At 40.0% G+C, this 14,771-nt stretch overlaps 1 protein-coding gene across 2 annotated transcripts in view; it reads left to right on the top strand.

Moving 5' to 3' along the window:
* Positions 1-14,771, top strand: part of LOC115224203 (coatomer subunit beta') — a 33,319-nt gene that overhangs the window by 10,775 nt on the left and 7,773 nt on the right. For both annotated transcript variants that reach the window (XR_003882857.2, XM_029794970.2), the window contains exons 8-17: positions 1,309-1,451; positions 2,436-2,635; positions 4,639-4,838; positions 5,087-5,193; positions 5,916-6,059; positions 7,485-7,615; positions 8,894-9,101; positions 10,185-10,295; positions 12,036-12,250; positions 13,556-13,648. Coding sequence is in view for 1 of the 2 variants with exons in the window: in XM_029794970.2 (XP_029650830.1) it covers positions 1,309-1,451; positions 2,436-2,635; positions 4,639-4,838; positions 5,087-5,193; positions 5,916-6,059; positions 7,485-7,615; positions 8,894-9,101; positions 10,185-10,295; positions 12,036-12,250; positions 13,556-13,648 (1,552 nt within the window). In the remaining variant the exon portion in view is untranslated. The remainder of the gene's footprint in view (positions 1-1,308; positions 1,452-2,435; positions 2,636-4,638; positions 4,839-5,086; positions 5,194-5,915; positions 6,060-7,484; positions 7,616-8,893; positions 9,102-10,184; positions 10,296-12,035; positions 12,251-13,555; positions 13,649-14,771) is intronic.

Genomic DNA, 14,771 nt, shown 5'->3' with positions numbered 1-14,771 from the left:
AATTCAATAATGAAAAATTAAATTATACCATTTAGAAAAATTACATATTATAGAAAGATTAAATATAAGACACACACACACACACATTCATATATTTATATAAGAATGTGTGTGTGTATGTATACATACATACATACACTTGGTAATGTGATAAATTGCATAAAGGTGGCGAGCTGGCAGAATCGTTTGCACACTGGACAAAAAGCTTAGTAGCATTTCATCTGTCTTTATGTTCTGAGTTCAAATTCTGCTGAGGTCAACTTTGCCTTTCATCCTTTCAGGGTCAATAAAATAAGTACCAGTTGAAATACTGGGGTCGATAAAAATAAGTACCAGTTGAGCTCTGGGGAAATGGGAAGAAACTATAGTTATCCTGTGACCTATGACCTGGTCTGAAAGTTTGCAAACAGAGTATACTTTGCTAAAATCACCCAAGCATCAGATGCTGATGTTAAACTAGGAAACAAATTCATAATTTATAATTCATCACTATAAAAGAATGTGTTGTGGTTCAATCCATCTCAAAAGGTTCTACAGAATTTCTGCCCACTCAGTTTCACTAACGTTATTTGGGTTAATCAGATGCTAAAGATGACTCTGTTTCTTGCCCAATGTGCAGAGCATAGGATTCGAACCATGTTGATTATGAAGTCAATTTCTCGATCACGTAGTCATAGTAAGGTTAATTTCTAGTTTAAGACCTAATTACAAACATTTTTTTAAATAGTGTAGTAGGCGCAGGAGTGGCTGTGTGGTAAATAGCTTGTTTACCAACCACATGGTTCCGGGTTCAGTCCCACTGCGTGGCACCTTGGGATGACCAAAGCCTTGTGAGTGGATTTGGTAGACGGAAACTGAAAGAAGCCCGTCGTATATATGTATATGTATGCGTGTGTGTGTTCTGTGTTTGTCCCCCTAGCATTGCTTGACAACCGATGCTGGTGTGTTTATGTCCCCGTTACTTAGCGGTTCGGCAAAAGAGACTGATAGAATAAGTACTGGGCTTACAAAAGAATAAGTCCCGGGGTCGAGTTGCTCGACTAAAGGCGGTGCTCCAGCATGGCCGCAGTCAAATGACTGAAACAAGTAAAAGAGTAAAGAGGTGTAATACGATGTGTATTAAACAGATATGAAGGAAAAAAAATTTGTGCCAATGAACGAGGGAGTGGGGAGAGGACTCGGGACATTCCCAATGTGAATTTGCTGAGCTCTCCCCCACCCCCACCGCACCCCTGTTCATCCACATACTTTTTTTTTTTTTTTTTTTTTTCAAAAATTGACTTCTGAGTGTAATATCTCTTTTGCTAGGAACTGTCAGAATATGGCACGCCAACACTTACCGTCTTGAGAGTACACTAAATTATGGATTAGAAAGAGTTTGGACTATTGCCTGTCAGAAAGGATCAAACAACGTTGCTCTTGGTTACGATGAAGGAAGCATCATCATAAAGGTAAGATATTATCATCATCATTATTATTAATATTAAGGTGGTGAGCTGGCAGAATTTAGCATGCCGAGCAAAATGGTTAGCGGTATTTCACCCATCGCTATGTTCTGAGTTCTAATTCCACCAAGGTCGACTTTACCTTTCATCTTTTCAGGGTCAATAATCGCTGAAGTCGATTTTGCCTTTCATCCTTTCGGGGTCGATAAATTAAGTACGAGTTGAGAACTGGGCTCGATGTTATTGACTTAAACTCCTCCCTGGTCTTGCTGGCCTTGTGCCAAAATTTGAAATCATTATTATTATTATTATTATTATTATTATTATTATTATGTAAGACTCTGCTCGTGATCAGAGATGCATATGTTATCAGCCACTTAGGGACATGGTCAACTGGTTATGGTCAAGCAACTGACAAACAAATCTGCGGTATTTAGCTGAATATATTTGTTGTAGCCTATCTTACTATTCAATTCAAATTCCGTTGAGGTCGACTTTACCTTTTATCCTTTCGGGGTTGATAAAATAAGTACCAGTTGGACACCTGGGATTGATGTAATGGACTCATCCCCCTCCCCCTAATTGCTGCCCTTGTGGCAAAATTTAGCATTCAGATTACTTTGTTCAAAGTAATGTTTATTTATTCAGATTGTTTTGAATTAAGCATGCATTATCTTGTAGCTTTGAGATTTCAATGACATGATTGTGTATTTTTAGAATGGCATTGTTGGGTAGGTGTGAGAGGCTGGATCTGGCCTTTTTCAACTTAAAACAAGTAGAAAATTTGGGCCAGATATGACTAGTATGTTAAAGGGTTAAAAAGAGAGACACATTGAGTTATGTGTTCCTGGGTTCACTGCACATAGGAAAAAAAAATTGCATCATCACCATCATCATGATCCTTGTCACCTTCAGCACTTCACACAACCATCATTATCATCATCATCATTGCCATCATTATTTTTTTTTTTTTTTTTTTTTTTTTTGTAGCTTGGCCGTGAAGAACCAGCCATGACCATGGATGTCAACGGCAAAATTATTTGGGCAAAACACTCGGAGATCCAGCAAGCAAACATCAAGACTATTGGGGACCAAGAAATCCGGGATGGTGAAAGATTGCCCCTCGCAGTGAAGGACATGGGCAGTTGTGAGGTTTATCCACAGAGCATACAACACAACCCTAATGGCAGGTTGGTTACTACTTCCGTTGTCATTTGTAGTGTTTTGTATCAGTGTTGTTTAGTCCTAGGTCAGCTCTGATCCTGTAAACCTATGATCAAAAGTGTTCCAGCCATGCCCATGTTGTTGTTTAGCCCCAGGTCATCCCTGATCCAGTAGGCCTATGATCAAAGATGTACCCGCTCTATCATATGTTTATACTCGCATACATAAATACACATGCACATAGCATACATGCAATATATTCATGGATAAACAAATATATATTCATATACCACATGGTTCCAAGTTCAGTCATTCTGCATGGCACCTTAGGCAAATGTCTACTATAGTGTTGGGCCAACCAAATCCTTCTTAATGGGTTTGGCTGACGGAAACTGAAAGAAACCCATCATGTATATATATATATATATATACTAGCAGTATCGCCCGGCGTTGCTCAGGTTTGTAAGGGAAATAACTATAAAGCATTTTTAGAGAGTTATAGCCAGAAAATAGCAAAAAAATGGGAAAAAAATGATGGTAAATTTTTTTTTGAGTAAAAAAAGGATGAGTTGCGTCCCCTAGACAGTCTGTGGTTTGTTTTTTTTTATTCTCGACCCCATGTCGAATTTATCGATTTTTTTCAGAACTGGGGGAACTTTTCAAAATTTTCGCTGCGTTAGTTTTGAATTATGACATTGGGCTATGTGTGTGTCAAGTTTCATCAGAATCGGTTGAAAGCCGCGGTCAGGGTGAGGGTACGAGAAAACAGACACACAGAAACACGCACAGACAAACTGCCGTTTATATAGAGAGATATACATACACACACACACATACATGTGTGTGAGTGTCTTTGGGTCTGTGTTGGTGCATTTGCATGCCTGTAACTTAGCAGTTCAGCAAAAGGGGCCAATAGAATAAGAAACAGGCTTAAAAAAATAAGTACTGGGGTTGATTCATTCGACTAAAAATTCTTCAAGGCAATGCCCCAGCATGGCCACAGTCTAATGACTGAAACAAGTAAACGGTACAAGATATGCATAGACAAACCACCCCACAGATGTATCATATACATTATAAATATATGTATATATATCACACACACACACACATATATATATCGTTGCTATTATGCAAAAGTGACATAAGTTAAAATTGTTGCTTTTTCAGAAAATGAAAAAATAGTTTCACCATAACAAAACTACACTCCATACTACATTTTGACAATTTTTTGATATCTTGGCATCTGAAGCAGATGGAGATACGATAGTTTGACCAAAAGAACCTGCTGTTGCAAGCAAAAAAATAAATACTGAAAAAAAAAACGCACTTGGCCAAATTTGGACATACAACAGTTTAACATAATAGCAGCAAGATATATATATATATAATATAACGAGGGTAATAAATTGAATATTAATTTAATATCAATTTAAAACCAGTAGCCTAGCATATAGAAAAATCAGAAAAAATTGTAATACATGCGTATATTTAGGGATAACCAGTGATCTTCTTCTAGCATATTGGTTATCCACGTAGTGGTTATCCCTAAATATACACATCTATATATATATATACTAGCAGTATCGCCTGGCGTTGCTCGGTTTTGTAAGGGAAATAACTATATAAGCATTTTTAGAGAGTTATAGCCGAAAAATAGCAAAAAAATGCATTAAAAATGGGGGAAAAAATGATGGTAATTTTTTTTTTAAATTGTTGACTCATCGTAGACATTTTTAGAGAGTTACTTCCCTTATATAATAGCGAAAAAATGCATTAAAATAGAAAAAAATTATGGTAAATTTTTTTTAAATCGTAGACTCATCGTAGACGCGCGCTAATACCCAGAAGGGCTCGATATGAATCACGACTATAAGATACCCGGTTTTGGTTAAACTGCACCGCAAAATGTGGGAGTAGTTAGGAATCTAAATCGTAGGAGACAGACACACAACCTTACTTTTATATATAAAGATATATTATAAATGATAATCAGCTAAAATTGTGATGTGTAATGTCTCTGTTACAGATTTGTGGTGGTGTGTGGTGATGGAGAATACATAATATACACAGCAATGGCACTGAGGAACAAGAGTTTCGGTCCTGCGCAGGAATTTGTGTGGAGCAATGATTCTGCTGTCTATGCCATCCGAGAGAGTAACAGTTTGGTGAAGATCTCCAAGAACTTCAAGGAGCAGAAGACATTCAAACCTGATTTTGGTGCAGAAGGTCAGTGAACCTGTTTAATAATCATCTCCTTTCACTTCACATCTCTACACAAATGTGGTATTTTCATATTGTATTTGGACATTAAGAACTATCATCATTAACATCTCAAAGCAACATGGTAATACATAATTAAATCAAAATAATGTGACTCATTAAGCAATACATTTGACAGAGTAATCTGAATGCCAAAGCGTTAAGCAAATTAAAATAATATGTGTTTGTGTATAATGTATGTCCTATTTTGCCAGGTATCTATGGTGGCCATCTACTCGGAGTACGTTCTGTTAGTGGTTTAGCTTTTTATGACTGGGAATCGACAGACCTTATTAGAAGAATTGAAATAACGCCAAAACATGTGAGTATCCTCTCTATTCATGTTGCATCTGCTCTTGGTTATGGTTGTGGTGGGGGGGGGGAGCGTTAGTAGTGTTGTATCTGTGTATTTATTGCCTCTCTCTGTCCTTATAATGTAATTTCTTTTTGTCTCTACTTTTCTCTCTGTCTTAGTCTAACCTTTTCTATTTCTCACCTTTTATATAATTTCTCTCTGTGGAGTCGCAATGGCCCAGTGGTTAGGGCAGCGGACTCGCGGTCGGAGGATCGCGGCTTCGATTCCCAGACCAGGCATTGTGTGTGTTTATTGGGCGAAAACACCTAAAAGCTCCACGAGGCTCCGGCAGGGGGTGGTGGCGACCCCTGTTGTATTCTTTCACCCCAACTTTCTTTCATTCTCTCTTCCTGTTTCTTGAGTAATGTTGCGATGGACTGGCGTTCCATCCAGCTGCGGGGAACACATACGCCACGGAAACCGGGCCCATGAGCCTGGCTAGGCTTGAAAAGGGCGCATAAAAGAATATATATAATTTCTCTCTAGGTCTGTTCTATATAAAATGCACCATCAGTATTACTCAAGTGTAAGGCGGTGAGCTGGCAGGGTCATTAGTGTTTGGGCAAAATGCTTTGCAGCAGTTCATCTGTCTTTACAATCTGGGTTCAAATTTCACTGAGGTCGACTTTGCTTTTCATTGTTTGCATATATAATCATCTCTCTCTACGTGTCTCTCTCTTTCTCTTTAGATCTACTGGAGTGACAATGGAGAATTGGTGTGTATCTCTACTGAGCAGTCATTCTTCATCCTTAAGTACTCGGCTGAGGCATTTGAGAAGGCCAAGGATACTAAGGAAGGAGTCACCGAAGACGGTATTGAGGAAGCTTTTGATGTAAGTACCTTACTTTCTCTCCTTGTCCAATGAAGTTGGGTGTGCATTAACATGTACCCACACACACACACAGATAGATACATACATATAATCATCATCATCATCTTCTAACAGCCTTTTTCCGTGCTGGCATGGGTTGGACGGTTTGACCAAAGCTGATTTGGCTTGGTTTCTATAGTTGGACACCCAGTTAGCACTGGAGGTCAGTGTAATCGACTTGACCCCTCCCTTGAAAATGCTGGCTTTGTGCCAAAATTTGCAATCAATGTTTAGTTAGGCAAACTGGCCCTGCAGTGCACCAGTAGCACTTCTTACTCCAGTTTGGAAGGTTGTGTGTTTGAATCATGTCAGGGTTTATTTAGTTGACAATTTCAGACGGTGAGCTGGCACAATCCTTACCGTTCTGAAAAAAAGTGTTTGTGGCATTTCTTTCAACTTTACTTTCTGAGTTCAAATTGCACTGGAATCAGCTTTCCCTTTAATCCTTTCAGGGTCAATACAATAAGCTGGAGAGCTGCAACAGGTTCCTGTCTGATTTGGCTTGGTTTCTATGGTTGGACACCCTTCCTAATACCAACCACTTTACAGTGTGTGCTTGGTGCTTTTAATGTGGCACCAGCACAGGAGCCTTGCAGACCAGTCCTCCTCACCAAGGGGAGCATCCTTGATACTTTTGCTGTGGAGGACGGGTCTTCTTGAGTACAGAAGACCCATCCTCCAAAGCAGAGGTGTTGAGGCCACTACCCTTGGTGAAGAGGATTGGCCAGAACATTGGGCTCACAATCATGAGGTTGTGAGTTTGATTCCAGGACCAGGCTGTGTATTATATTCTTGAGCAAGACACTTTATTTCACATTGCTCCAGTCCATGGTTTTTACAGCTGGACACCCTTCCAAATGCCAACCACTTTACAGTGAGGCCTGGATACTTTTTACACAGCCTCGCCTGGCCTCCGTGCCGGTGGCACGTAAAAAGCACCATCCGATTCGTGGCCGTTTGCCAGCCTCGTCTGGCACGTAAAAAGCACCCACTACACTCATGGAGTGGTTGGCATTAGGAAGGGCATCCAGCCGTAGAAACATTGCCAGATCAGACTGGGCCTGGTGCAGCCTTCTGGCTTCCCAGACCCCAGTTGCACTGTCCAACCCATGCCAGCATGGAAAGCGGACACTAAACGATGATGATGATATCTTGTCAATACAATACGATGTCCTACCATATTTAATTATGAATACAAAACATCAATAAAATGAAGTATCAGTCAAGTACTGACATTGATCCAATCAACCAAACATCTTGCTTGCCTTCGAAATGTGTAGCCCTGTGTCTCTATTAAATCATTTCATCTTTCTCTCTAAATGCAAAAACACGCAAAACCTGCAAACAATGATTCCATAATGACTAAAACCTTATCGTCTTCTAAAGGTTGTTGGTGAGATTGAAGAATCGGTCCGGACTGGTATTTGGGTTGGTGATTGTTTTATTTACACCAATGGAGTCAACCGACTCAACTACTATGTTGGCGGTGAGATCGTCACCATTGCACACCTGGACAGGTAAGTCATGCTTTTTTCTTTATCCATCTGCTTCTTAACCCTTTAGCATTTAAACCAGCTATACCTGGCCAGAAATATTCTACCTGTTTTACATGCAAACTGACTAGATCTAACCTCTCACACCTACCCTGCAATGTCGTAATAATAAATAATCACATCACTGAAATCTCCAAGTTACAAGAGAATGTGTGATTGATTTAAAACTTTTTTTATTTTTATTTTATTCTTTTACTTGTTTTAGTCATTTGACTGGCCATGCTGGAGCACCACTTTTAGTCAAACAAATCGACCCCAGTACTTATTCTTTGTAAACCTAGTATTTATTCTATCAGTCTCTTTGCCAAACCGCTAAGTTACAGGGATGTAAACACACCAACATCGGTTGTCAAGCGATGGTGTGGGGGACAAACACAGACACAAACATATATATATAGATATATATGATGGGCTTCTTTCAGTTTCCGTCTACCAAATCCACTCGCAAGGCTTTGGTCGGCCCGAGGATATAGCAGAAGACATTTGCCCAAGGTGTCACGCAGTGGGTCTGAACCCAGAACCATGTGGTTGGTTAGCAAGCTACTTACCACTCAGCCACATGTGAATACATATTACATTTGACAAAGTAGTCTGAATGCGAAAGGGTTAATATATATTGTCATAGTTGAGCGCATCTGCATTTTTCTTTACAAAACATTGATGTGGTTATGCCACGGTCTCCATTTATTGAAGATAAATGGAGACTGTGGCACTTGAAAAACAACAGTCAAGCGTGGTCATATCCCTTTATCCATTTACTTTAACCCTTTAGTGTTCAAACCGGCCATATCAGGCCAAAATAGCCTTATTGTTTTATGCTCAAACCAGCCAGCTCTGACCTCTCGCACCTACCCTACAAAGTCATTCTAAAAATAAACAGGGACAACATCAAAACCTCAGAGTTACGAGATGCTGTACGATTAATTTAAAACAATGTAATTAAACAGGCTTTACATTTGACAGAGTACTCTGAATGCTAAAGGGTTAATGTAGACTAAGCCATAACTGCCAAAGTACAGGGGCGATGGCAGAGGGTCAATATCATAAATTAAAACACATGAAGGCAAATGCCCCAGCATGGCCACAGTCAAAAGACTGAAAAGTTAGTAAATGAATATAAAAGAATTATCATCTTTATGTTTGTTGCCATTTTCTTTTCTATATTACTGCTTCTGCTATTCCATTATTCTTGTTATTTCTTATTCTGCTATTCCATTATTCTTTATTGCATTCCGTTATTAGAGTGATGTACCTACTGGGATACATTCCAAAGGATAACCGTCTCTATCTTGGCGATAAGGAACTCAATGTCGTCAGCTATTCCCTGCTACTGTCTGTTCTGGAATACCAAACTGTGGTGATGAGACGCGACTTTGAGACTGCTGACAAGGTTCTGCCCACAATCCCTAGGGAGCAACGGACCAGAGTGGCTCACTTTTTGGAAAAACAGGTCAGTCACAGAGGGAGGGAGCTGTCTGGTTGTGATCATTCTTATTTTATGTTCAATACACTTTTACTTGTTTCGGTCATTTGACTGTGGCCATGCTGGAGCACCGCCTTTAGTCGAGCAAATCGACCCCAGGACTTATTCTTTGTAAGCCTAGTACTTATTCTATTGGTCCCGTTTGCCGAGCTGCTAAGTTACAGGGATGTAAACACACCAGCATCAGTTGTCAAGCGATGTTGAAGGGACAAACATATACACACTCACTCACACACACACACATACATATATATATATAGCAAAAGAGGGAGTGGTGTTTCCACGCAGGAAAAAAAATATAGGAAAATGTGTTGTTGAAAATGCACTTAAATTTCAAAAGCTCGTAGATGTTTAAAATACATTTATTTACATATATACCAGTGCTTGCTGAGGGTGAGATGCATTAGCCCGTCTCCGTCGGTTAGCCGTGCTTGCGCTTTCGTGGAGCAACGGGCCTGGTCAAGAGAAGCACATGGGTCCCGACGCCGGTCAGCCGCAAAGCCGAAGGCAGTGGGGCATGCATCTGTGACTTGCGGGCGCTGCATGCCTACCGGTCCGACAGGAACGGGTCGCGGTGACAGATCGGAGGGGAAGTGCATCCGGGCCAGCGCCGCGGAACAAGCATATCAACCCCAGTACGCAACTGGTACTTAATTTATCATCCCCGAAAGGATGAAAGGCATGGTTGACCTCAGCGGAATTTAAACTCAGAATATAAAGACAAATGACATACCGCTGAGCATTTCACCCAGTGTGCCAACCATCCTACCAGCTCACTGCCTTTAGAGGGTCCTCTTTATTGTCATATAACTTGCTTAGATGGATGATAAACTGGTTGTTAGTGATTGTGTGTTTAGACAGGGCTAAAAGGATTGGTTGTTTGATAATGGTGACCACATTACTGAGATTAAGCTTTTGGCTGTTGACTTTGCTTTGTTTTGGGCAAGGTTTGTGTCTGTTAACAGTGTAAACTTATCTGTGTGTATGTGTTTGTATTTGTGTTCATATGATGAACTGGTACTAACGTAAGTAACTGTTCCTTTTATGCAGGGTTTCAAATCTCAAGCTCTTGCAGTGACCTGTGACCCTGAACATAAATTTGAACTGGCTTTACAACTGGGTGACCTCCGAGTGGCCTATCAACTTGCAAAGGAAGCTGAGGTGAGTTTGTAATATTCATATTTCTCCTAAAACTTTTTGTATTTCTCTTTGTCAGTAAACATGCTTTTGAGAAGTTACTCTAATTGAATTTTTTTTGTTTATATATTGTGTGTATTCATGTATGTATATTTGTATGTATATGTATGTGTGTGTATGTATGTGAATGTGTGTTTGAGTGTGTGTGTGTGTGTGTGTGTGTGTGTATACTCTTTACTCTTACTCTTTTACTTATTTCAGTCATTTGACTGTGGCCATGCTGGAGCACCGCCTTTTAGTTGAGCAAATCGACCCCAGGACTTATTCTTTGTAAGCCTAGTACTTATTCTATCGGTCTCTTTTGCCGAACTGCTAAGTTATGGTGACGTAAACACACCAGCATCGGTTGTCAAGCACATACATATATACAACAGGCTTCTTCCAGTTTCCGTCTACCAAATCCACTCACAAGGCTTTGGTCAGCCTGAGGCTACAGTAGAAGACACTTGCCCAAGGTGCGCCACACAGTGGGGCTGAACCCGGAACCATGTGGTTTGTAAGCAAGCTACTTACCACACAGCCACTCCTACACCTATGTATATATATATGTATGTATGTGTATATATATGTATATATATATATGATTATAATTTTTAAAAATACATGTTTACTATTGACTTCTGGTTAACGCATGTGCAATGATATACAGTAAATTGCCTGAGCATTAGCTGCAGCATACCTATGTGTTCCCAACAACTTTGTTTCCTCATAAACTTTCAGAAAAATGGATATTTTTAAATGAAATTTTCTGCAAATATGCTTCAGATGGTACTTGCTTCTCTTCACTTCCATTTTGTATATAACAATATCTAAGTATATAACTGCATGTTATATATAAACATAAAATATACTTCTTTCATTTGGTTTGCGTCAAAAGGGTGACAATAATGTGAATGAGATGGGCTCGGTTTTTCACTAAATATACACGTGAATAAAAAAAACAGTAGTTGTGATTATATTGTGTTTAGTAACGAATATTAACTGTATTAAAAATGCATTGTAGGGTGTGTATATTAAAATTTATTGGCAGTATTTAGGTAGTAATTTTTATTGCATTATATTAGGTTGTCCCAAAAGTTCGTAAACACTTGCGAAAATTGAATTTTTACTCGCCAAGTACTAACAAAAACAACAAAAATTATTCCTCAAAATAAAGACCATTATTTTCCAAGACTTTCTACGAACTTTTGGGACAACCTTATAAATGCATGTTCTTTTAAAATAATTGCGTTTCATTTTTACGTTTTCCATTTTTGATGTTCAAGCTTCATTCATGTTGCATGTCTTGCCAGCATTCTTCCTATATATGTGTCATATGTATACTTATGCATATAAACTATAGGAACGTATGATACAATGATATCAAACCAATGTAATAACATGCTATCTCAAAGATAGCTTGTTCACACTATATGTGCCGGTGGCACGTAAAAGCACCATCCGTTCGTGGCCGTTTGCCAGCTCTGTCTGGCACCTGTGCGGGTGGCACATAAAAAGCACCCACTACACTCACGGAGTGGTTGGCGTTAGGAAGGGCATCCAGCCGTAGAAACACTGCCAGATCTGACTGGGCCTGATGAAGCCTTCCGGCTTCACAGACCCCAGTTGAACCGTCCAACCCATGCTAGCATGGAAAACGGACGCTAAATGATGATGATGATGATGATGATGATATATATAAAATCTTCTTTTTTATGTTTTCAGTCTGAGCAGAAATGGAAACTTCTTGCTGAGCTGGCTATCAACAAGTGTGAGTTTGGCCTGGCTCAAGAGTGTCTCCACCAAGCACAGGACTTTGGTGGCCTTCTCCTACTGGCTACATCTGCTGGTAACACAGACATGGTCCTTCGTCTTGGTCAAACAGCAGAGAAAGCCTCACAGAATAATGTTGCATTCCTCTCTTACTTTGCTCTTGGAAAGTGAGTGTTTGTTTTTATTTCCTCTATACTTTTATTGCTAATGTCTTGCTGTATCCTTCAAATTCCACCAAGATCAACTTTGCCTTTCATCTTTTTAGGGGTCGATAAAATATGTACCAGTTGAATACTGGGGTTGATATAATTGACTGCGGCAAGCTGGCAGAAACGTTAGCACGCCGGGCAAAATGCTTAGCGGTATTTTGTCTGCCATTATGTTCTGAGTTCAAATTCCGCTGAGGTCGACTTTGCCTTTCATCCTTTTGGGGTCGATAAATTAAGTACCAGTTACACACTGGGGTTGATATAATCAACTTAATCCATTTGTCTGTCCTTGTTTGCCCCCTCTGTGTGTAGCCCCATGTGGGCAGTAAAGAAATAAGAGGTTGCTCTGATAAATTTTTAGTATATCATTGTGGCTAATGGTGGAGCCTTAAACCCTCAACGCTTTATGGCTGGAGACTGGCATACCGCATAAAGCATCAATCTTCAGCTTTAGTAGAGCAGAGGGCCCACACTTCCTAGCGCCAGCCCTTCCCGTGACTGCTCTATAAAGTTGCATGATCTACCAGAAAAGGCAGCTAAGCCTTTCCCCTGATCACATCCTGTTGTCTTAGTAAAACAAAGACACTAATAAAGCAGTTTAAGGTTCACTGAATCTGAATGATAAAAGTTGTGAGGGTACCAGCTGGAATGCCTTTAATCACAGATCTGCTGGGTTTGTGCCTATTAGATAGGTATAAACACCCACCGCTATAAATACTGATACTATTTCCTGAAATATTTGTGTATTTTGTTTTATTTTTGTCTGTTTTGTATAAAATATCTGTAAAATATTTGTATAAAATATTTGTAAAAAAAATTTGTATAAAATACGTGCCCGTAACACGTAAAAGCACCCACTACACTCTCAGAATGGTTGGCGTTAGGGAGAGCATCCAGCTGTAGAAACTCTGCCAGATCAGATTGGAGCCCAGTGCAGCCATCTGGTTCGCCAGTCCTCAGTCAAATCATCCAACCCATGCCAGCATGGAAAGCAGACATTAAACGATGATGATGATCCTCTGTTGTCTACTCAACATGTATATTACCATTTTATCCTTACCACTTCATTGTCCTCATTCTATTATCCTCCCCTCCATTCTATTCCTCACCATTTTATCATTTACAGTTCTACCATTACACATTCTATCAGAGTTCTATCTTTGCACATTCTATTCCTCTGGGTGCTGTCATTCACAGTTTTATTTCTTCCTTATTCTGTTCCTCCTACTATCACTTACCATTCTATCATTCTCAATTCCACAGACTTGATGAATGTTTAGAAGTCCTCATCAACACCAACCGTCTGCCTGAAGCTGCCTTCTTTGCCAGGACATATCTACCAAGCCAGATATCACGGTAAGTCTCATATGTTGTCTTGATTGTTTCACATGCTTTCCATTTTCAGTGTTTTGAAAACCTCTTGTTTTACTTTTCCTCTCCTCTGCTTTTTTTTTTTTTGTTCCATCCTTCTCGAGCCATGCCTAGCTCATAGGGCCAGTTTCCCAGTTTCCTTGGTATATAGGTTCCCCACCTGGACGGGACGCCGGTCCATCGCAGGTGAGCTGCTAGATGCAAGAGGAAAGAGTGAGAGAAAGCTGTGGTGAAAGAGTTAGCAGAAGTTCGACATTACCTTCTGCTAGAGCCGCGTGGAGCTTAGGTGTTTCGCTCATAAACACACACATCGCCTGGTCTGAGATTCGAACCCACGATCACTCAACCGCGAGTCCGCTGCTCTAACCAATAGGCCATGTGCCTCCACTATACGCCACATGTCTTCTCTGCTTGTCAAACATCAGCTGCAATTAAAGACAGTGAAATTCTCTGTTTGTTCGCTAGGAATCTAGGCATATTTGAATTCAAAGTCTCTTTGTCAGCATTAGTTCATATCCGAGTAGTTAATCTTTGGCAAACGATTGAGCCTTTTCATCTTGATGGGTGCCAATGCCTGAGGGGGTTGTTCCTGCCAAGGGTGGTATGACCAGACCAGGATCATTTCTGTAATTCAAATACCCTGCTTTGTCAGACTGATTCCAGCTGAGACTTACATTAAGAATTACATTCTCGGAGTGGTCGGCATTAGGAAGGGCATCCAGCTGTAGAAACTTTGCCAGATCAGATTGAGCCTGGTGCAGCCTCTGGCTCACCAGTCCTCAGTCAAACCGTCCAACCCATGCCAGCATGGAAAGTGGACGTTAAACGAAGATGATGATTTGTGTGTCGAATATTCAGCCATTTAGTATCAAAGGCTGATTTCAAAACACTGAACCATACGAAGGAGATGACAGAAGACTGAGATATGCAGTGTATAGGATTATCATAGCAAGCATGTTTGAATCATAGGTTTACTGAATCTAGGTTGACCTAGGGTTAAACAAGTACATGTAAACATCTATCATTGGTTTCATCACCTCGTATTCGTTTTTCATTTCTCTTTTCCTCTTCTGTTTTTGCTTCGTTTCAATTTTTTCCCCCCGATACA

This window comes from Octopus sinensis, linkage group LG25 (genome assembly GCF_006345805.1).
Source record: "Octopus sinensis linkage group LG25, ASM634580v1, whole genome shotgun sequence".
Taxonomy (NCBI): domain Eukaryota; kingdom Metazoa; phylum Mollusca; class Cephalopoda; order Octopoda; family Octopodidae; genus Octopus; species Octopus sinensis.
The sequence above is the reverse complement of the archived record's forward strand: the minus strand, read 5'-3'. Positions and strand labels throughout refer to the sequence as shown.